Source organism: Tigriopus californicus, chromosome 10 (assembly GCF_007210705.1).
Source record: "Tigriopus californicus strain San Diego chromosome 10, Tcal_SD_v2.1, whole genome shotgun sequence".
Classification (NCBI taxonomy): domain Eukaryota; kingdom Metazoa; phylum Arthropoda; class Copepoda; order Harpacticoida; family Harpacticidae; genus Tigriopus; species Tigriopus californicus.
In genome coordinates this window covers 2,921,477-2,942,410 of record NC_081449.1, presented here as the reverse complement: position 1 = coordinate 2,942,410, position 20,934 = coordinate 2,921,477, and the positions used below count along the sequence as shown (strand labels likewise).

At 40.2% G+C, this 20,934-nt stretch overlaps 5 protein-coding genes across 5 annotated transcripts; 3 read left to right on the top strand and 2 right to left on the bottom strand.

The window, feature by feature from the left end:
• Window positions 1-1,050: 1,050 nt before the first annotated feature.
• Window positions 1,051-1,911, top strand: LOC131888043 (uncharacterized). The gene has a single exon (XM_059236820.1). It carries the CDS (start codon window positions 1,160-1,162, stop codon window positions 1,778-1,780), a length of 621 nt encoding a protein of 206 aa, XP_059092803.1. The 5' UTR covers window positions 1,051-1,159; the 3' UTR covers window positions 1,781-1,911.
• A 1,328-nt stretch (window positions 1,912-3,239) lies between these two features.
• LOC131888191 (uncharacterized) lies at window positions 3,240-4,768 on the bottom strand. The gene is made up of 3 exons (XM_059236985.1): window positions 4,419-4,768; window positions 3,614-3,748; window positions 3,240-3,542 (listed from the first exon to the last, which is right to left on the bottom strand). Exons 1-3 carry the CDS (start codon window positions 4,765-4,767, stop codon window positions 3,325-3,327), a joined length of 702 nt encoding a protein of 233 aa, XP_059092968.1. The 5' UTR covers window position 4,768; the 3' UTR covers window positions 3,240-3,324.
• A 5,131-nt stretch (window positions 4,769-9,899) lies between these two features.
• On the top strand, window positions 9,900-11,620 carry LOC131887560 (trafficking protein particle complex subunit 1-like). Its single transcript, XM_059236175.1, has 2 exons — window positions 9,900-10,135; window positions 10,799-11,620. The coding sequence occupies exons 1-2, from the start codon at window positions 10,037-10,039 to the stop codon at window positions 11,132-11,134; spliced, it is 435 nt and encodes a 144-aa protein (XP_059092158.1). The 5' UTR covers window positions 9,900-10,036; the 3' UTR covers window positions 11,135-11,620.
• Window positions 11,162-12,333, top strand: LOC131887559 (transcription initiation protein SPT3 homolog). The gene has a single exon (XM_059236174.1). It carries the CDS (start codon window positions 11,162-11,164, stop codon window positions 12,200-12,202), a length of 1,041 nt encoding a protein of 346 aa, XP_059092157.1. The 3' UTR covers window positions 12,203-12,333.
• Window positions 12,334-12,912: 579 nt separating this feature from the next.
• LOC131887557 (uncharacterized) lies at window positions 12,913-18,568 on the bottom strand. The gene is made up of 4 exons (XM_059236170.1): window positions 17,965-18,568; window positions 13,797-14,366; window positions 13,470-13,723; window positions 12,913-13,401 (listed from the first exon to the last, which is right to left on the bottom strand). Exons 1-4 carry the CDS (start codon window positions 18,305-18,307, stop codon window positions 13,207-13,209), a joined length of 1,362 nt encoding a protein of 453 aa, XP_059092153.1. The 5' UTR covers window positions 18,308-18,568; the 3' UTR covers window positions 12,913-13,206.
• Window positions 18,569-20,934: the final 2,366 nt, after the last annotated feature.

Genomic DNA, 20,934 nt, shown 5'->3' with positions numbered 1-20,934 from the left:
AATTCGGAACAGTTCGGGGGATCAACACGGCTTTTGAATTTTTTGAAGCATCGTTTGAAGGCATTATCGCCGACCAAGGGGTCAACTGAGGCCATAAGCCCGATCAAGATGATGTTCTAGAAAGTGTTATTGTTATTGAATTTGTACTTTGGGGGCAGATGTTTTTTACAGGGTGAAGCCAAAGTTTTCTCGACAGCATTCTTCTCTTCAGAGTTCTGGCGAAGTGCCAGATCACGAAACGTGCTTCTTCGTCTTAAGGTTGTGGACCATATAGAGGAGATCTTATGCACCCTAAATTGGGGATAAATGTTTATTTTTTAAATTTGAGGCAAAATTTTAAAGCCTCTGGTTAAAACGGTTCGATAGAGACTTTAAGAGTTATCAATATCATGTTTGGTTGGGTAAGGTTAGGTTTGATTTAGTTAAGTTAAGTTAAGTTTAAAAAAGTAGTATCGCCCATTAATCGGTGGAGAATAACGTTTCCCCAAATTGGGCTCTTGAGCTATCAGTGACGATTAACCCTAATGTTATCATTAGGTTTGAGAGTATGTTTTTGTATGTCTTTGAGTTTTTTTTTAGTTGGGCTTTGATGGATTCGTATGAGCATGCTGGGCTTTGGCCCATATTGCACGCCGTGTTTCCGCACATTGAATGACAAATGTTATCCGATTGGCCACATCTTTGATTTCTTTGCCAGGCATGCATATTACGTTTGTTTAGTGACATTAGATTGTTTTTTTTTGGTGGTCAGGTGCAAAGGGTTCAATGTTTGATGATTGTCAGAACAAGACAAAAATGACGGTCAGTCAGAAAAAAACCCTGGTACTACATGGCTTTTGAAAACACGTTAACTCTATTTGTTATACCGAACAAAACGTGAAAATAAAACCCCTCGCTTTTGACCAGCAATGCCACACCTCCCCATTCAATGACCATGAAAACAAGCTATACCACTTCTGCCTTGACCTCCTTAATATCTAACAGAAATAACGACAGTACGTCCATTTCAGTTGAACCACTCTGTATCTCTGTCTGAGGATGTTACCGATGTTACGAAAACCAAAACAGTTGCTCTCAACCTCGCTCAGACGACCCTACTGAATACTTGGGCGTACGTGTATTCCATTATCCCATCTTGACCGCCCTAGCTAGAAATATCATGGCCTCACTGCTCACCCGTGGCTGGTTGACGGCTAGCCGTAGCCTATTCCTACCCTCGAGCCGTTCCCAAATGCCGTTGTCCACCTCTTCGTTGTGGCTGAAACGCGTGGACACCACCCAATTGAAAGAGGACAGCCAAATCCAGTACATCACCCTCAAGAACGAACGGCAACTCATGAAGCTTGTCGAGCTCAAAGCCATGGCCGCCGACGACCAGAAACGTCAAATGTATCTGGTCACAGAGAAAGGCAAGGTCAGTCAGGTGCCCACATTCCGCCTTATGAACGATAATGAGGCCGAGGCCGCGGTGCGGAAAGCGCGGCATCATAGGAATAACTTGCGATTCGAACCAGTCAATCTCGAGGCGGATCCTGAAGTGGAAGCGCCGCATATTCGGCTCAAGGAGAAGGTCATTAAGATGGGCGATTCGATTGCGGATCACGATTTTGAGGTCAAATTGAACAAAATCCGGGCTTGGTTGGCTAAGCATTATTTTGTGGTGGTGCAAATCTCGGGGAGCAAGGCCAAAAGCCATGAATTGGCCAAAAGGATCCGGGAAGGCTGTCAGGATGTGATGGCCGAATATCCGGGGGCGGAAAACCGATTAATTGTGCAGTGAACCGTCATAGACTGGAATCCTGGGACTTTATCGGGTTTCACTCATCAAGTGTCAATACTTACCAAGAGTTTTAGTGAGATTCTGTTATGAGATTCCGGTGTCTTCAATATATTTAAATATCTTGCTTCTTACCTAAGGGTTTGCTTTTTCTTTTTTTTACATACTTTTTTAATGGCTGACTACTTCTCCTATTGATTGGTTTTAATTTTTGATCCAGTGAGGTTGGTTGGTTATTCATCATTTTTCTTCTACGTATATTGCCATTTGTGATTTCGCTAGTGTTATGTGGATTGAGTAACGATATAAAATATTTGGGTCATAGTTGAGTTGCCATTGGCTGGACTCGGGAGGCTTTATAGATGGTGGGTTGGTCGGCAATTGTGTCTTGGTTGTTTATTGAATGACTCGGATGTTAATTCTCGTGCTTCTGTGGACAATAGGTTGAATACGTATGAACCTCTGAAATATGGACATGAGCGTGACTATGAACCTCTGACGGCTCAGAACGCAATACATAACAAAGCACAGAATGTTTGAACTAGCCCTGTTTTGGCAATCAATTATCAGAAGAAGGCTAGCTCATTCTTTTGTGCAGAGTTTTGTAGTGAGTTTTGAGAGGCCATTTCTTGGTCATTCGATTGAGCTAAAAATGGAAATATGCAGTCGTAGTCCCCCCTCGGGATCAGTCTTATTAGAACGCTTTGACTCGATTCTGAAATCTCATTTGTCGAAGCCTAGCTCCCCCGTCCATTTTCCAGTGGTTCATGAGTTGAGCGAGGGAGATCACGGGATCTAGATGAATCAAATTTCATTTTCCTCGCAAAGTTACCCGAGAGCTATTTGCATGCAGGCCTGTCCTGTTGCTTAAAAGGAAGTTTATTTCGACATTTGGAACATGGTGATGAAGCATCTTCAACGAAAAAGCCCAAAATTATTGCCTTTCGATCCATGTGTTAAGTGACCATATTGTTGTAGATATTCAAAATTGATTTTCAGCCACTTCTTTATTGATGCTTCATCTTGAATTTCGATGTGATTTGAGATAAACCTTATTCTCTAGCGATTAGTAGGCGGTGTTCATTTTTAAATTGTGGCAAAATGTTAAAAGGTTTAGATAAAGACTTTAAGGGTCATCAATATCGTGTTAGGTTAGGTTAAGTTAAGAATGTAGCACCGCCAACTAATCGGTGGAGAATAATGTTTACCGACCTTCTGATGTTGGTTGGATTTTTCTTCACCATCGAAATGATCCATCCACTTTCATTAATTTAAACATCATCTGATCCACATTGTGTACTCACGAAGCCTTGAAGTACCATCAAATTTGGGTTTGCAACTAATAACACGTTTTCAAAATGGAGAATTATTTCTAATCCAAAATCGGGACCAAGTGTCTATCCACCATTTCCAAAAACCTTCACTTAATTCACGAATTTGAAAATAAACGCGGAAGTTGCAATTTTAAACCAGGTAGTAAATTTGTTTATTGGTGAGTTTAATACAAAAAAAAATAATAATCATGAGAAGAGGGTATGGGAAGAATATCAAACTGAACTCGATTTGAGCGAGTCTAAATCAGTGAGGATGTGGTCACGCAATTTTTCGACCAAGCTCCCATCCATGAAGATCATCCTGGTTCGCTCTGAATCATACCAGACGATCTTGAGCCAAGGTCCGTTTGCGCTTAATTTGGTTTTGACCTCGTATTTGTACTTGGGAAAATCGCTGGAAGTCCAATCTTGGACTTCCTCATCACCAGCCCCTGTTGAGGAAAAGGGTGTGTAAGAAGCAAAATATCCTGAGCCGACGATGAGTTGGGAATGGTGTACTTACTAATCGTGTCCATGACCATCATTTTTTGGATGAGTTTGAGATTGTCAGCCAGGATTTGGGCATCCCCGGGGCTCATCATGATGTGCGTTCGACGACCTCGGGAGAGCTCGGCCAATTGGAAGCAATTGGACACGCCTGGAAAAGATGGGCGGTTAATAGTAACAATAAACAGATGATGTGAGCATGAGAAATCACGGGGACATTTTTGGTTTTACACCCCTCTTTCATTGTGTTAGGTGACATATGGAATGTCATGCATGCAGGTAATTTCACAACAATAATTTTTTCAATCAAAGCAATAATCCCGCAGAAAATCCGGCAAACAGCCGAGAACTAGAGTGAGAACATTCAGTTCCAAAGACGAGAACTTGGGGGGCCATTTATGCGATTTCCGGGATTCATTTGCTCTAGTTTACCCTTGTTAGAGATTGCCTCACAACCCCAGGCTACAATGAGCATGCCGAGAACGCGCCAGTCTGCCGAATCTATTAAAACTGACATGATTGGGAATCATTAGCATGGGGTTGAATCCGAACGACAATCCTAAGAAGAGACTTGACACAAACGAGGCGACCCCAAGGATAAATAATGGGTAAACGTTATTCTTCACAGATTAGTTGGCAGCGCTTCTTTGTTCAACTTAAGCTAACTTAATCACACCTAACCTTACCTAACTCGATAAGAATAATCCTTTAAGTCTCTACCTACATCTGTTCACATTTGGCCACAAATTTAAAAATGAGTACCGCCAACTAATCGGTGGAGAATAATGTTAATCTAATTGGTTCATTAATGTGACGGATACCTTCGTGGGACTCAATCAAATCCAGGTAATAGAGCCGTCCGGAGGTGCCACTCTCTGAGAAACTTTTGCTTTTCAACGTGATTTTGTCGTGAAAATGGCGGCGGAGCGGTGAACCCGCCAGACAGCTCCCAGATCGGGGCATCAAACCCGTTGCGGACGCGCCTATGGACGGTACGGTCCATAGACCACGGGCTAGTCGCATCACGGGTGCACGACATGGGGCGGGTGAAGCGGCTGTCACGGCCGTTAAGGGGCGGAGCACCGAGATCAGTTGTCGGAAAGAGGCCATGCTTTCGGTGTGTGTGTGTGATTCGGAATTTGAAGCAATGATCCACGGACTTCTAGGCATGTGGAGTTACAGCTTCAGCGGAAAATGTGTGCTCTGTAAGTCATTCATTTTAATTAAAATTTTGAAAACTGTGATCATAAGATCTGATCATATGAATAAACTGAGCCCAACTAGGGCCCAAAATGTGGTTGAGGAAACTCACCGAGGTAGCAAAGTTATGTAGTCATACCTCACAGACAGTTACATAAGTTTTGAAGGATTTGACCTGGGGGAACGGCATTTTCCCGTTTGAAATTGTAAAAGTAATTTGCTATTGATTACCACGCTCTATTCTCTTATTTTTGAGCCTCTCATATTTTTTGTAAATGCGTATGAAAGGGGACCTGAATCAGGATGAATTATGTTTATGGGGGAGGCATTCATAGTCCATGTTTCTAGAAGTCCGGGAAGAAACCCTTTAGGGAGTGTTGTGATTAGGGTGACCAGATCGGTAGTGAAGACGGAAAAATTTTGATATACATATCTAATTAAATATATATTAGGAAAACTTGTCATAGTTTTGAATGAAATAATGAACTCTTTGGGACACGATTCATTCAAAAAATATCAATTACTTAACCATTAGCCAAATATCTGCATTTTAACTTCAAGTCATTAAATCTACTGGCCGGCTGTCTGTGGCTCGTACAATCGCAGCGACAAAGACAGACTCACTGGTTATCAGTTACGTCGATCTAACACGTTTATAGTACTTGACGCTTCAGACAGGCAATTAATCCTTTTTTTGAATGAATAGTGTGCCATAGAGTTGATTTTTTTGATGGATTCTGGATTCAAATTGCCCTGAAGCCTTTTTGCCACTTTGTAACTCTTTTTGAACAAATTCTTCCTATACTTTGGAATTTAAGACTGTGCCCCGCCTTGTGGAACACGTTCAGAGATTGCTAGAGTGGAACAGACGTCCTCAAAAACGAGAATCATTTTGTTTACGGCTACATCTATGGATGATTCCTTTTTCAGCATTGAAATGGGGTCAAACTCACCCCAGCCGTTCTATAATTAAGGGCCAATGTTCATCTTTGAACTTGAACTTAGCCAGACCAACCTTTTTGGCCGGTCTTACTCTAGAGCGTACGCCACCTTAAGAGTAATGGTCGACCCTATCTCTAGAACATGATGATCTGACACAATTAATAATCTGGTTAATCAAATACTGCCAATGATTTTTATTTTTGAAACGTGTTCAAAAACAGTTTCTAATAACAATGAACAAAATTGAACCAAAGTCAACAAATCAGTTGTCTTACATTGGATTAAAACTTGAAAATTTTTCATATTTCAAAAAGGTTTGAGGCATCTTATCCCCATACTGTTGAAGCACTTCAAATTTTGAAAGGACATTATATGCCCATTATATATTACCATTGAGTTAGCCAAACAAGCATGGCCAAGAATGGGAGCGATGCACCGCTTAACAAAAAAACAATATTAATATTCATTAGTAGAACTTCGAAAAAAAGGGTCCCTTTTTAGCCAAAATATGTTTTTAAAAGGTAACAACAATAATGCGAAAACAAAGTTGAGGAAACTCGAAAAAAGTTGTTAAAATGTGCAAAAAAACAGGTATAAATATACAAAACAAGTTGTTACAAATCAAAAAGAATTGTTACGCTGCAGAAAAGGTCGTTTTAGCCCTTTTTAGCCCTTTTGCTGTATTTTTATCTCTTCCAAATCTAGGCAACCAGCTGTATTTACTCGCCTAGCCATTGAGTTCTCGGCTATTCATTGAGTTCTTGGCTATCCATTGAGTTCATAAGAAATTAAGCAAAACTACTTGCAAATTTTGACATTAGGCAACGTTTAAAATGATATAGATGTCATGGCAAAACACTGACTCTCTTCTGGAGCCTACTGTTTTGGTGCTGAGGGTACTTTTGTTATTAAAAAAATGAGTAGGTTGAAACCCAGGACGGTAAATCTAGCTGAAATACTGGTTCTCTTTTTTGCAAAGTTTCCCAAATCAAAAAAGGGAGTTGAATTTGATATATTCTATTCATTGATAGACCAAGTATTGTAGAGAGTTTTAGTGGCAAGAGCCATACTAATCATAGTCTTTTTTTTTGATTATGCAGGGGATTACATTCTTTGAAACAAGTGAAAACCTAAACCAAACATAAAAAAAAGTTGAAAGGTTCTAGCTGAGAATTCAATCCTTCATGTGTTCATGCTGCAAAGAAGTAAATAAAAAGGTCCCATATAAGGAACAACAAGTCATGAAGACAGCAGTTAAGTGCCCAAATGGCAATAAAAGGGCAATGAATGTTCTTAAATGTAAAAAAAAAGTGGATAAATAGGTTGAAAAATAGTCGACAAAGTGGAAAATGGCTAAAAAATGAGAAAAAAAATGGAAAAGGGCAAGAAAGTTACAGTTTTTTTCAGGTTTTAACCTTTTTTTCGAGGTCTAATCATTACCATTTATTGGCAAGGACTCATTAGACTTTGGGATTGTGTGAAACAAAAATGTAATCATTGACTAAGCAAATTATGGTCTTGACGAGGCAGAAAAACCTGTAATATTGCTTGTTTGGAAATTTAGTACAAGTAACTGGAACAAGTAACGCCATTGCAACTTTTGGCGGTTAAAGGTTGTGTTACAAATTACTGGCTTTTTGCCAAAGTATTTGTACATGTAATTGGTTCCTTTTACTGAGGAACAACTATTTATGGTGCATTGTTTTGGCACATCTTGTAGTCACACACGGTTTTCATACAACATATTCTCGAGCACATTGCCACATATTTGAGTTGGAACGTGCTCCAATTTTTGGCGATATGTTAAACAACTGTATGTTAAACGATAGTCCTTTTCATTCGCCTCTGCCTTCTCTCTTTACGGAAAAACAAATGCAACAGGACAAGAACGAGCTCTAAGATGCCTGATTTGAGCTAGAGCTTTTATTTGAAAAAGGTATTTTTCGCTGAACGTCTTATTGTTGATACATTCTAACTCCATAAATAGACCAACAATATTCTGAGAGACCTTTCAAATCCTAAAAAAAATAAAATTATCAACCCTTTTGACCTCTAAATTGAAATAAACAAGAAGCTACATATTGTATACTTGTAGTATACCAGCAACTTTTTTGTGATTGGTTTTTTCCGTGAAATCTCCTAAAAGACTAACTTCAATACTAGAGATAGTGATGTTTTAAAAGTTGCTCATCAAAAACTTGTTAAGCTGTGCTTTTTGTAGTTCTTTTTTGGTGAAAATGATGGTTGAAAAAGTGTCAATCATGTTGTTTTCAACCTCCTTTAAAATGATTATTTACATGTCATATTTGTTTGGAACTTTACCCCTAGAGGATTTGAAGTTGTAGGGTTATTCATTGAGTCACAGTACTTCAGCAATACATTTTTCATCTAATAACCCCTTGATGAAATCTAGCATGTTAAAACGTGTTCTCTAGTTTCTATGTTTGTTTGTCCGCACCTAGACGAAGCAGAGGGCGCTGTCTCCCTCAATGAAAAGGACCAGTCTTGGTTAGGGCTCTGTAGTAGAAGAGTACGAGCATGAAAAGCGACCCCTGACGGGCGCAGCCTCCAAGATCCAAGAAGCCGAAATTTGTAACAATGGAAAAAAATTGGAACCATTTTAGGTGACAATGCGTGCTCCAATCCTGCCGACGACTATTTTCAAAAGGAGAGCCAATGTCATGTAGATTCTTGCTCCGGTGGTTTTTTTCCTACTTTTTCGTTTGAATTTGGAGTAATTCAAAAAGTATTTTCAGATATCGACGGAGAGTCCAAGTAAATCACCCGCTTTCAACCGGCGTTGTCAATAAACGTATGTCGGGTTCGTTGTCGGACGAAAAGATTTGCTAGTGAAGACTTCAGCTTGGAGTTGACATAACATAAAAGTAAGTAGCACAGCCAGTATCATCATATGCACGTAAACCATGATTTGGGCAATTTTCTCAAGAACTCAGTGCTAAGTATCTACATTTACTTGACCAATCAGGCCAATCATGACCGATCCAAAATGGCCTCACTTCAAATTCATTTTTGAAGTTGGGTGACTTACTTGGACTTTCCGTTGATATCTGAAATACATCTTGAATTACTCCAAATTCAAACGAAAAAGTAAGAAAAAAACCACCAGAGCAAGAAGCGACATGACCTTGCCTCTCCTTTGAAAAATAGTCGTCGGCAGGATTAGAGCACGCATTGTCACCTTCAACTGGTTCCGATTATTTTCCATTGTTATAGAATTTGACTTCTTGGATCTTGGAGGCTGCGCCCGTCAGGGTTCGCTTTTCATACTCGTACTCTTCTACTAGAGAGCCCTAGTCTTGGTGACGTCCAATGCAAGATTAAGCGTGACCAAACTAAGAGAGTTATAACAAGTACCTTTTTTCAATCCATCATGTTTTTGGTTACGAATGAGTGAAACACAGGCGTTCATAAGACTAGGTAAACAACAGTGGATGATTATCTTGCACACTCAAAATAACGCGTCTTAGGAGAACTGTCATCATGTCGGATCGATCTCCCCGGAGGGGCGACGAGAGACGAACAGTGCCTCCATTTCGGACAGGAATGATAATCGTGCGCTCTCCACACCCAATTCTAATATTTAACAACCCGTTTTTAACAAGGAATTCGCGTCAACTTGTGGACCACATTTATCAAAAAAAAGTATGCCAGAAGCTTAATGAATTACAAAGCGCTAATTTTTCGTCAGTTGAACGGAGTAATTAAGTGATTTGGCGTGAAATCACCGCCTGAAATAAAAAACTAACTTGCACCAGTCTCAAAATTTTCAGTTTCATTCTAAATCATGTCTATAATGAATTCTTCGTGTAGTTTTGTGCAATAATCGATTGCTTCTTGACCGTGCATTTGTAAAATTTAAACACTTATTCAAGGACGATTCCAAAACTTCGATCGAAGTTGGCTCTGTAGTCTGAACAGGGGTCAGCATTTGACATGTGAAGCACAACTTTGTCACTTAAATGTGCTGAAAATGCGGTCATCTAAATGCACCATAACACCCGTATATGCACCAAAGTCCTATCCTTAAGCATTCTCGTGTTTTCCTTAGCCGGGTGTTAGTTTCCTTCCCTTCACTTCACCATCTTGAAGAATCTATCAAAATAGCTCTGGTCACCCTTCATATCAGCTGATTTTTTCAACTCGGGGGTTTTCTTCCCCTTTAGTCTCCCTTCCAAAGCGACAAATCACACCAATGATGAAACTGACATTGGTATTAAAGGTGTGAGCTGGCTGCTCTCGGTCACATTGATTGAACTTTGACTGAAGCCCGGTCATCATGACCATTTTCAATTTGTGGCTTTTCGATGAGAAAGGCAATCTGATTTACTACCGAGAATGGAACCGCAAAAAGAATACCTCCATGGAGAGGAACGAGGTAACGAGATCTGAATTATCTAGGATCACTCACAGGTGCAGAGGTATAGAAACAAATGAAAAAGTCAAACCGAGGTGTCAAGCGTTTTGTACGATTCTTGTGTGTGAAATTAGGCCGATTTGGTGAGCACCTTCCCCACTTTCATATTTTGCATAAATTATGTGACCTGTTTAAATTATCGCAAAATACATTCGATAAGAGCCAGAACAGTCAATCATACAAAGTATGGGAAATAAGAAATCAGTTGAACATACTTGAACTCGTGTCATAACAGCGCTGATCAAAATTTCAAAAACAGCTTTTTTCGTTTCCTTCTTTATGACATGTTTTTTAGTGAGAACAATTGAGACGTCCTATGAAGTGCAATATTGGAGAAACAATTGGCTTCACGGGCGAATACTTGAAATCCTGAAACTAAGCATCATTCTTGGTTGCGACAGATTTTTCATGGGATTGATCGTGGAATTAAAAAGCCTACGTCATGGTTAGGGCTCTATTAGAGAGCCCTAGTCATGGCCTTTGTTACCCACTACTCTGGCTTCTCAATTGAAGTTTTGGGTTAAACGAGGACTCCTTGAAACAAATCAGTTTAATAATGTCAATATGTTAATGAAATCGCTCAGTCTAGAATGCATGTTATACTTGTGCTCGAATTTATTACAGGAGGCCAAGCTGTTGTATGGTATGCTGTTCTCCATCAAATCGTTCGTCAATAAGCTTTCACCTGCGGACATGAAGGATGGTTTCCTGAGTTACAAAACCAGTAAATATCGCTTGAATTACTATGAAACGCCCACGGGGGTCAAGCTCGTGATGAACACAGATACCACGGTCACTCATCCCATCGTGCGAGACTTGTTAAAGAGCGTGTACGGTCAGATCTATGTGGAATATGCAGTGAAGAACCCCATGTACGTCCTGGGACAACCCATTGAATCCGAGCTGTTTGGCGTGAAGTTGGACGATCTAGTCCGCGCATCACCTTTGTTCAAGGCTTAGTACTTGATAGTGACTGATCAGATCATCATGGAGAGCTTGGATCCATCCAATTTGGTTCCCTCCGTGACGTATTGGGACGAGATCCGTGATATGATGTTTGCTTTTGGCGACTCCATCCGTCCCAAACGAGAGACGGCCGAAATCTTAGAAGAGCTCGTCTTGGAACAAATGAGAGAGATCCTGTTCCGAGCCCAAGAAGTGGCAGAGAGGCGTACCAATAGCCAAATTGGATTGGAAGAGCTGTTATTCCTCCAGAGGCGGCAACCCGTGAAAATTCAACGCCTCTTGAAATACTTGTCCGTTCGCGACACTGCGGCCACATTTCAGGCCCTGTCTGGCGACAACGTGAGTGCGGAATGTAAACGCGTGAAAAAATGTAAAGACTTCTTGCGACGAATTGACACGGATGGGTCCTTGATTAAAGCTGCCAGTGAAGAGTTGCAGGACGAAGTTCGCATGGAGCGACTCCGCCGAATGGACCGGCTATCCAGAGATCTGGACGAGCGCAAATACGCCGAATTCTCGCGAGCCCGCCAGGTCAGTTTCTTGGGCGCGAAGATGAATAAAAACATGACCAGATTCCACGACTGGCTTTTGAGTGACACCCAAACTTGGTTTCATATGACGGTGGACAAGGTGGCCTTGGAGATTTTTGCCTATTTTGCATATGAAACCGTGGGACATTTGGTGGAAATGGCCTTGATTGTAAGAAAAGAGGCGGAGCATACGTGGGATCCAGTGCTGAAGATTATGGGACCCAAAGCTGTGAATCCTCAATTTCCCATGGTTCAACTGAAGCAAGCAGGTGACCTGAACAAGGGTAAGGCTCTACCCGAGGCCTCAACCCCGGCCAATGGTGAGGGCGACAATAGCCCTTTAAGACAGAGACTCAAAAGTGGGGGTGGGAGTAATGAGCCCGAAAATATGATTCAAGGGGCCTTGGAGCCCGATCATGTGCGAGAAGCCTACCGAAGGCTCAATCAAAGACCGTCCTTGTTTGCTTGGTTCCGGCAAGTGGACGCTCGCCATCAAACGGCCGAAAGCCGAACCCCAATCCTTGTTTTGTGAAGACATCAGGTTACTTGATACTACTACTACTAATAAAAATATTAACAAACAAATCAATTGGCAAATACTTTTTATTGTTCATTCATGACTAACAACTTTGCCAGGAAATAAATGATCGCTGCACACAGCCAAAATGTGTACTTATAAATGACTAAGATACGCACAAAAACAAGTTAAATCTAAAGAGAGACATGCTCTAAAGCTAAAACCTTAATTGAGCATAAAAGCTGGTCAAAGAATAGGTCTGAATCAATAAAATGTTTTATAATCGAAAGAAAATGAGGTAATGGAAAGTCACGACTGCGGGCATTCTCGAAGTAACATTTTTGCAAATGGCAGGTGTTTCATAAGAAATTGTCAAAAACTGAATAGACAACATTTCATTCCCTTTAGCCAAACGGAAATCCCATGCATAATCATTCCTTTGCATTCGTGAGCTTCACATATTTTCATCCCTTCAGTCATAAGCATTCGACAGTATACTGGTGTTTGTTATGAAAACCACCCAAATCATCAAATTTGATGTTTTGACAATCAAAATAACCAATTATCATCCAGCAAGGTTGGCCACAATGTATGACTTTACTAAAAGACCTTCGAAAATACAACTTATCGAAGAACTATTTTGGAATCATCGAAATTACGCACACCCTTAGTTCAACATTTTTTTCGGACTTCCTTACCGTTACAAGGGATGGAATAGGCAGCAGTTGAAGACGAAAAATTAATTTATTTCTTTGCTTTTACTCATGCAACATTTGATCCATTAATAAATTAGAGTAGACGGATCTGCCTAACCCTTGAATGAAAGGTTGATCAGGAATTTTGATCAAAAAATTGTTCAAGTCTGATGCTGCTTAGCTACAGTATCATAGATAGTATATATATACGAGGCAGGCGATTATGATTTGCAGTGCTTCTCCGAGTCCAAATCAGCAATGCAAGAATTTGATATATTCGTAGTTCACGGTTTCTTTTCATATCAATTTACGTAAAAAGGCAAGCTATTTGATGTACTTTTCAAATATCCCGAGTTCCTCGAACTCATCAATCATGTCAAAGACTCGTCGACGGAGTTCCTTCACGGAGGGATGAGAAGTCTCCGACAAAAATAACTTTTGTCGATGCTCTTCAAGTTTGCTCTGCCAATTCAATCCGCTAATGGTCACTTGATCAGGACTTAAAGAGTTGGGCATCACCTTAAGAAAGAAAGTTCTTTGAGAATCCAAAATTGAATCCGGTTAAAATCAAAACTTGTTCCTCTTACCAACACACCTCCCACCAATCCGATGGCTCGTCGATCTTGAAATTCTTGGTAAAATTGCTCAAAACTGATGTCAGGTATGTGAGGCGATAAATAAGAGGAAAATATGGTGAAATAGGACCTCAGCAGTTGTGTTAAGTGCTGGTCCCTAAATTGACGATCCGTGCAACTATACAGCAAATAACACAAATCCACCGCGGGATGACCAATGTTGGAGACTTGATAGTCGATGAATTTGACATCTTTTGGGCTTCCATCTGAAATCAGTTTAAAAAAAATTAAACAACCTCGTCCATATGGCTGGTAGCCAAGTTTGAGTCGAGAACTAGCCTGAATTTAATTGGAACAAAATGTTGTTATTCCACAAATCGCCGTGAAGCAATGTCCGGAACACAGAGTTATCGTTTTTCCCGAGGAATTCCGAAGAGACCGCCTTTGCCATATTCTTAACGCTTTTGAGCATGACATCGATTTTGACTTGGTCATCGCCTCGGGCAATTCGCATGTTTCCAAAATGCTTAAAACTAGATTGGAACATTTTGCGAATCATCGCCTCAAAACCGAGAGGAGTTTTCATGGCATAAATATCCTTGATTTTAGCTTGGTTAAGGGGAAAGTCCGAAGGGATTTCTTTATCATTGAGCAGAAGCCACCAAGCGCCATGGAAATGAGCCACTTTATCCACAACCAGTTTGGTGTGCTCCAGAGGCAGAATTTTTATCTTATTGTGCATTTGGTAAGGTTGAGGAAGTTTAGTCAAATCCTCCATGATCATGATGCCTTGCTCTTTCTTGGTGCAAAGACACCAAGCAAAGAAGCAACAATGCTTTCGACAACAACCTGGGGACACGAAATCATCTTGAAAGGTGGAAGCTCCATGAAACAGCGTGGGGGATATTCCTGGAACGAAAGACAAAACCTGATACTTGGCGAATAAATCGGTTGAAAAAAAACCCCACATCTAGTTGTTAGTCTGACGATAGAGCACCAGACCCTGAACGGGCCAGATGCATTCATTGAAGGATCAACATACATTCTTATAAAAGTCAAGCTAACTGTACTCTCTGAGTCAATTAAATGTAGCGCTGTTATCTTCATTCATACTATTTATACCTTTGAAAGATACCTTTCGACGAAAGTATCCATTTCTAGCCTCTAGACATAACGTACAGTATGTGCTGATTTTGTGACTAACCAGAGTAACTATGGGGCTCCAAAATTCGATTAAACCCTAGCCAGGCTTTGAATTGCGATTCTGATTCGACTGAAAATGGAATGATACATAGGGTCTGATGATGAAAGTGTCAACGTGTAAGCAGAATCAAAGTTAATAATGCTTATTTTTTCATTTCTTGCCCCCTTTTAGGACGGCCGATCTTGATGAAATTTGAATTATACAATTTACACCCAAAATAAAAAGCATTTCATCAAGCAAGGTTAATTTGAAAAGGCCAGGCTGCTGACAAAAAAGACATGTTTGTAGGTAGAAGTGGCAAATACAGTGGCTACAAGGAAAAGTAACGCCACACCTGGCAATGAAATGCCATACAAAATTGGTAAATCAAAATGCAGAAAGTGGCAGATTATTTTGTAGCCATGAGAACGATTTTCTTTGCGGACCATCAGTTCAAGACGAGAAATTTATTACTTTTACTTAACTTTTTTTTTACATATACGAGTATATAGGGAAAATTTGATCGACCAACGAATTAGAGCTGGCTAACCCTTGAATATAAGGTTGTCCTACATACGCCCTACGAATATTTGAGGGCAGCAAATTGAACAATGAAGGAGCCCGAGAAAGAAGAGAGTTGGACTTCATTGTTTTAACTAGCCTGGATTCTCGAGGGCTTGAAGGTGCTCTCAAAACGCACATTAAGCCTCTACGGTCACTAGAATTGACCCTAAATCCTGGGTTGGGACAAAGCTCATGGATACTTTTGAAGACGTACAGTATCAGATACCTTTCGTACCTTCTCTGAACACTGTACAGTCCCAACTTTTTTAGCCTCTCCCAATATGAGAGCTCTCTCAATCCTGTGATGTTCCTAGTGAAACATCTTTGGACGTGTTCGACCTTTTGCAAACCTGCTGAACTCATTGGAGCCCAAATGGGTGAGGCATATTCAAGATGTGGCTGGACAATCGACTTGTACAGAGTTAGCATCGTGAGGCTATATCTGGACTTAAACGTGCGATATATCCAACCACACATTTGAAAAGCCTTACCCACCTTCAACTGGATTTGCTCATTGAACTTTCCATTATTTTGGAGGACTACACCTGAATCCTTCATGGATGAGACCTGATCCATATCTTTACCTCCATTATCTACGAGTGGAGTATTTAAAGGAGTTGACCCAAATGTCATTGAGCGGAATTTCATTCCGTTCAGGGCCATATTACTCTCAGTTACCCAAGAGCAGATTCGATTTAAGTCCTTTGCAAGGCTACTGGAATCTTGACCATTCCTACCAGAAACTAAATTTGTATCGTCAGCATAAGAAGAGAGACTGGCAGTAATACTAAGCTTTTGAAGCGGGGCAACGAATATTATAAACTAAGATCGAACCCTGAGGAACACCCAACTTGATATCATGTATGTCACCAAAAGATCCCTCAACCTTAACCAATTGCTTCCCTACCAGAAATGAAACTTCTTAGCCAATTGAGAACCTTTGCCTGGGATCCCAATCTGATGGAGCTTGCTAACTAAAAGGCCATGATCTACCTTGTCAAAGGCCTTGGCAAAGTCGAGATAAACTACATCAACTGATTCATGTCTCTCTAGTCCATCAATAACCAGGCCTATATGTTCAATCAGTTGGGTAACCGTGCTAAAATGTGCTCGGAACCCATGCTGGCTAGGAGGAAGGACTTCATTAACTTTAAGAAATTCAACAAGTTTGGACTTCATGAAACACCTTCGCAATATTCGAAGTGAGAGAAATCAGCTTTGATACTCCAAGATTTGTTACAAAAGATGGCAAACGGTAACCAGTTGCACCAACTGAGAGTATCAGATAGTTTCGTGAACCCACATTTTGAAATGCGACTGGGTAAAATTTAGTATTGTTGCATTTCAAATTTGCGTTCACGAAACCACGTCGGGGTACCCATGGAGTACGTGGGGTGTCCAATTAATTTTGCATGTTTGGCTGTGGATCACGGAGCGGGATTATACCTTAATCGGGACACCAATCATCAGATATCAGATGGCAGGCCGAGCGAGAGAGAGCTGTCCTCTGACTCCGAACGAACAAACAACCCTATTTAGGGACAAGACTCAATACATGATGCTGAATTGTCAAAATTGTAATATTGTAAAAAATAACGGATCCAATGAGGCATTCTCACAATATAGACTTAAAAACAAATTAAGTGATTGTTTGTGCATTACAGAGCCAGATGGCAGCTCTCTCGCTCAGCCTGCCATATGATATCTGATGATTGGTGTCCCAATTGAGGGATATTCCTGCTCCGTTGTCACAGCCAACATTAATAATTACCTTTAAGTATATCCTAATTGAGTTTTTTTCGTAATTAGAAAAAATAAAAACTACCGTAAAAACAAGAACCAGTGAGATTACATAAAGCAAATGCAAAAATTGAAGTGACCCCTTATGTGGACTGTGCTTAGACAAATTTCGACATGCATTTCAAGTTGTTGCCTTCTTTGTGCAAGAGACATTCTGTTACTGAGCTAAGAATGTAGTGCAGTGTTAAAACCACATCAAACCTGATTTTTGGTTCAATTTTGTGGAATTGGGCACATTGCCTAAAATATTTTTTGATAAGGGTGAAGTCTGACTGGAATGGTGCTCGGATGAGCGCAATACAATGCTATCGCATAATTTAACGGTACCTAAAATTAGCAAAGCACATGAAGAAAGGGCCAATTTAAAGAAATAACACACTATTCTCAAGACTAGCAACTTGATTGAGCCCTTCCATTTCAAAAATCTGAATGATTTGATCGAAGCCAAATCGGAATAAAAGTATAAATCATTTTTTGCTTGGACCTTGTTACATCTTTTTGAAGTTCGTGCGGGTATTTACTAAATCAAAAATAACAATATTTATATATATTTTAAATTATTTCTCTTTTTTGTTTCTGTTGAAGTATAATGTAATATCCTGTAATTTGCACTCAAAACCAAGTACTTTACAAAGACAAACCAATGATTATCACAGAGCTTCAGAATGATTTACCAGCCTTGAATTTACCTATCGATCGGTTGGAATGCGCCAAACCGTAGTTCAGTTTGTCAAGCATTGCAATTTGCTTGTCATCTTGAGTTGACAAAAAATCATGCCATTTCCATATTTTCTTCCTCTCATCCCAACCAACTGGTACTTTGCTTTCTTGAACAAGAAAGCTCCTAGTGCTGGTAAAGTTTACCTTTTGGTTCAAGTTGAAGATCTCCCTGATTCTTTCATGTGAAGATAATTTCAGTCAATTGGGCTAGAGCTTATCCATTCTCTCAATGTCACTAACCTTTCAGCTCTGGATATTTGGAACCTAGGATTACGGATCCCTCCTTGTACCAGAATATTTCTTTGGCAAAGGTCATGACAAGTTTGCCGTTTGTATCGTGTAAGATACTATCCATAGGAACTTTGATGAACGTGTGTACTTCTTTGTCTTCTCCATTAACACTTAATTTCAAAGATATCTTTTTGATATCCGAATTGTATTGCTCATTGATTCCATCCAGTTTGGTTTGGCCACCAATATCCAAGATCTTCACGTTCTTTGTTTTGAAATAACTCTGGAAAATCCGCTCCCAATTGGCCTCACTTAAGTCCTCAAGACGAAGAATATCGGCCAATCCTCTCATGATGTTCACTATAGAATTCCACACAATGGACTTAGGGCCAAGGGATAGCTGAATTTTAAGCCAATTTAAAATTTGTCAACTCGGCTCGTTCAATCACTTGGGATGATTGTACAGGTTGCACTCGCCATCATACAGTACACATTCGTCTTTTTCAGCTGAAAGGCGGGTGTACGCAGATTGAACCCACTAGATGCACTTGGCCATTCATGAAAAGTGTCTATGAACGTTTTCTGTGCCCTTTCGTACGCATTCGCAGAAGTGCACGCGCACACGAATTTTGTTGTTGTTTTCTAAGGCCAAGAGACGGATGGAGTGGGGAAGCAATGGAGTGGACTGGAAATGCTCACGTGTTAGGTGTTCTAAACATCAGCTATAACTTACTCAATGAATATCCATAGGATTTGCTTACTTGCGTTCAAAATGTGACTACATAGTGTTGAGTTTTTTTCTCGTACCAGATTTGCCTAGGTGCGCAAGATAGCAATATAATCACGCAGCTTTGACTACGCAGCCTACACTTTGTAGCCCCAACGAACAACCCCCAGTTGTAACTTTTTAAAGTATTTCTATCTACCTGTCATTTGGACACCTCTCCAACTTGCCCCACAGAATCCGAATACTTTAGATCAAATTAACTAACATATTATTCATTTATACATCTGACTTGAAAGCGCCACTCAGCACCTCAGCATTTTCCTCAACTAAATTTGAGTTCACTATGCCTTAACATTTACTTAACCATTACCTTCTTGGAATATGAACTATGAATGCCTTTCCAACCATACAGCCTACTCTCGGTCAGAGCAACTTTGGGCCAATTTTCAAAACATAGAAATGACATATAAAACCTAGATCTTCTCAATTAAAGGCAAAATATCTTGAGCTCGTTTATTTGCAGACCGGATCGTTTCAAAGGACTACTATCAAAAGCTGATGTAGGTGCTCGAGAGCAGGTCAAAAATTCAAATTTCAAACAATAATTACTGCACATGACTTTGATTTCATCTCCTGAGCATGATTTTGGTCCCAAATTTGAAAAAAATTCAACAAAATCGCAAGAGTGTTTGAAATTAAGTGAATGGCTTAAGAGATACAAAATTTTCGTCCCCCATATCCAGAAATCCATGACTTAACAAAAATTGTTTTAAAAGTAGGGCATGTCAAGTGAAGCAAATTCAAGGAAAAAGGGAGGGAGAATTAAGACAAAGATCACAGTCAACTGGGACCATCCGCCCATTAATTTTTCAATAATCGAGTGACTTTGAGTGAGCTGCGTTACAAAACCTAATAACACTCATGCAAGAGACGCGTCATCTCTTTTGCTGGTTCTCGCTATTTGGTCGAGAGCCGTCACTTGACAGGAGCTGATCATGAGGGATGAAAAAACTCAAAACACTTGGAACACTCGCTCTTGACTCATTGTGCAGTGACTGTACGCAGGGCAATCATTTCGTTGATCCCTTGATGACCTTGTAATAAAATGTGACTTCTATCTCTTAGTGGACTTCACGTGGTAAGAGATGGGTGGGGCATACTCTGGCTTAGAATGTTCAAATGAGACCGTCCAGATATCCCAATTTTCTGACAACCCACCCACCCTCACCAGCCAATGCCATTCAATATTCCTGTAAAAAAAGGTTCTTCTTGAAGTGTTTTGGTAGGTCTGAGGCACAACTTCATTCATTGTGAACCCCTAGACATGTCTGAACTTGGAGGATCAAAGTCCCATCCATTGCCCTATCAATGAAAATGCAAGATTGTATTGTTGATCCAAGTGAACAAAAATCCAAGCTTCAAAGCGCCTTTCTTCTTCAAATTGACCATAGGAAGCAATTCTCTTTGTCATATGTTGAAACTGGCAAAAGTTGCCAATGCAATGGAGATAAGAATAATTCTGAGAGGATGTGATAACAGCCAGTATTATTAGAGGATAGCTGTCTTCTGGTTTTGATTCCCAAATTCCATGGATGTGGAATCTGTACAGTGGGAACAAAATCCATCTCTCTGTTTCGAGTTGATGAAGACTTAACACAATCACTTTGTATATTTTATTGCTTATTGATACTGTCAAATGAAAACACATATTTGGCCAATGTTTGTCAGCTTATTTTGTTCTCAAATTTCTTATATGGTAATCTCTCTTATTACAATAATCGTCTTGTAGATGTGAAGGGACGTCATCTGATTGACATTGCTCACTCTCAGGTATTTTCTACTACTTCCACCACTACATCCATTGCTGGTGTTTGTAAAATTAAAATGGGAAGACCAATTTGCTTGCATTATTGATGGGTACCTCAACTGAAATATTTCGCGTTTTGTTTTCACAAGCATTCAGTGACATTACATGGCGTGCAGCGCTAACCTCCACCTCTGGACCTTCAATTTTTGCCCAAATACGCCTATTATCATAAGAAAGAGCTTACAGTTGCCAAAACCAAGTTTGATCTTGGTGACCATGCGGCAATTTCCAGCTACTCAATGTGGCAACCCCAATAAGTGATGATCCCCATTGGGATTTTAACGTCAATCCTTTGGGGAAGGGTATATTTCTAAAATTGATTTGGCAAGAGGCTATCATCAAATTCCAATGGCCAAGAAGGACGTGCCAATGACTGTAGTAATCA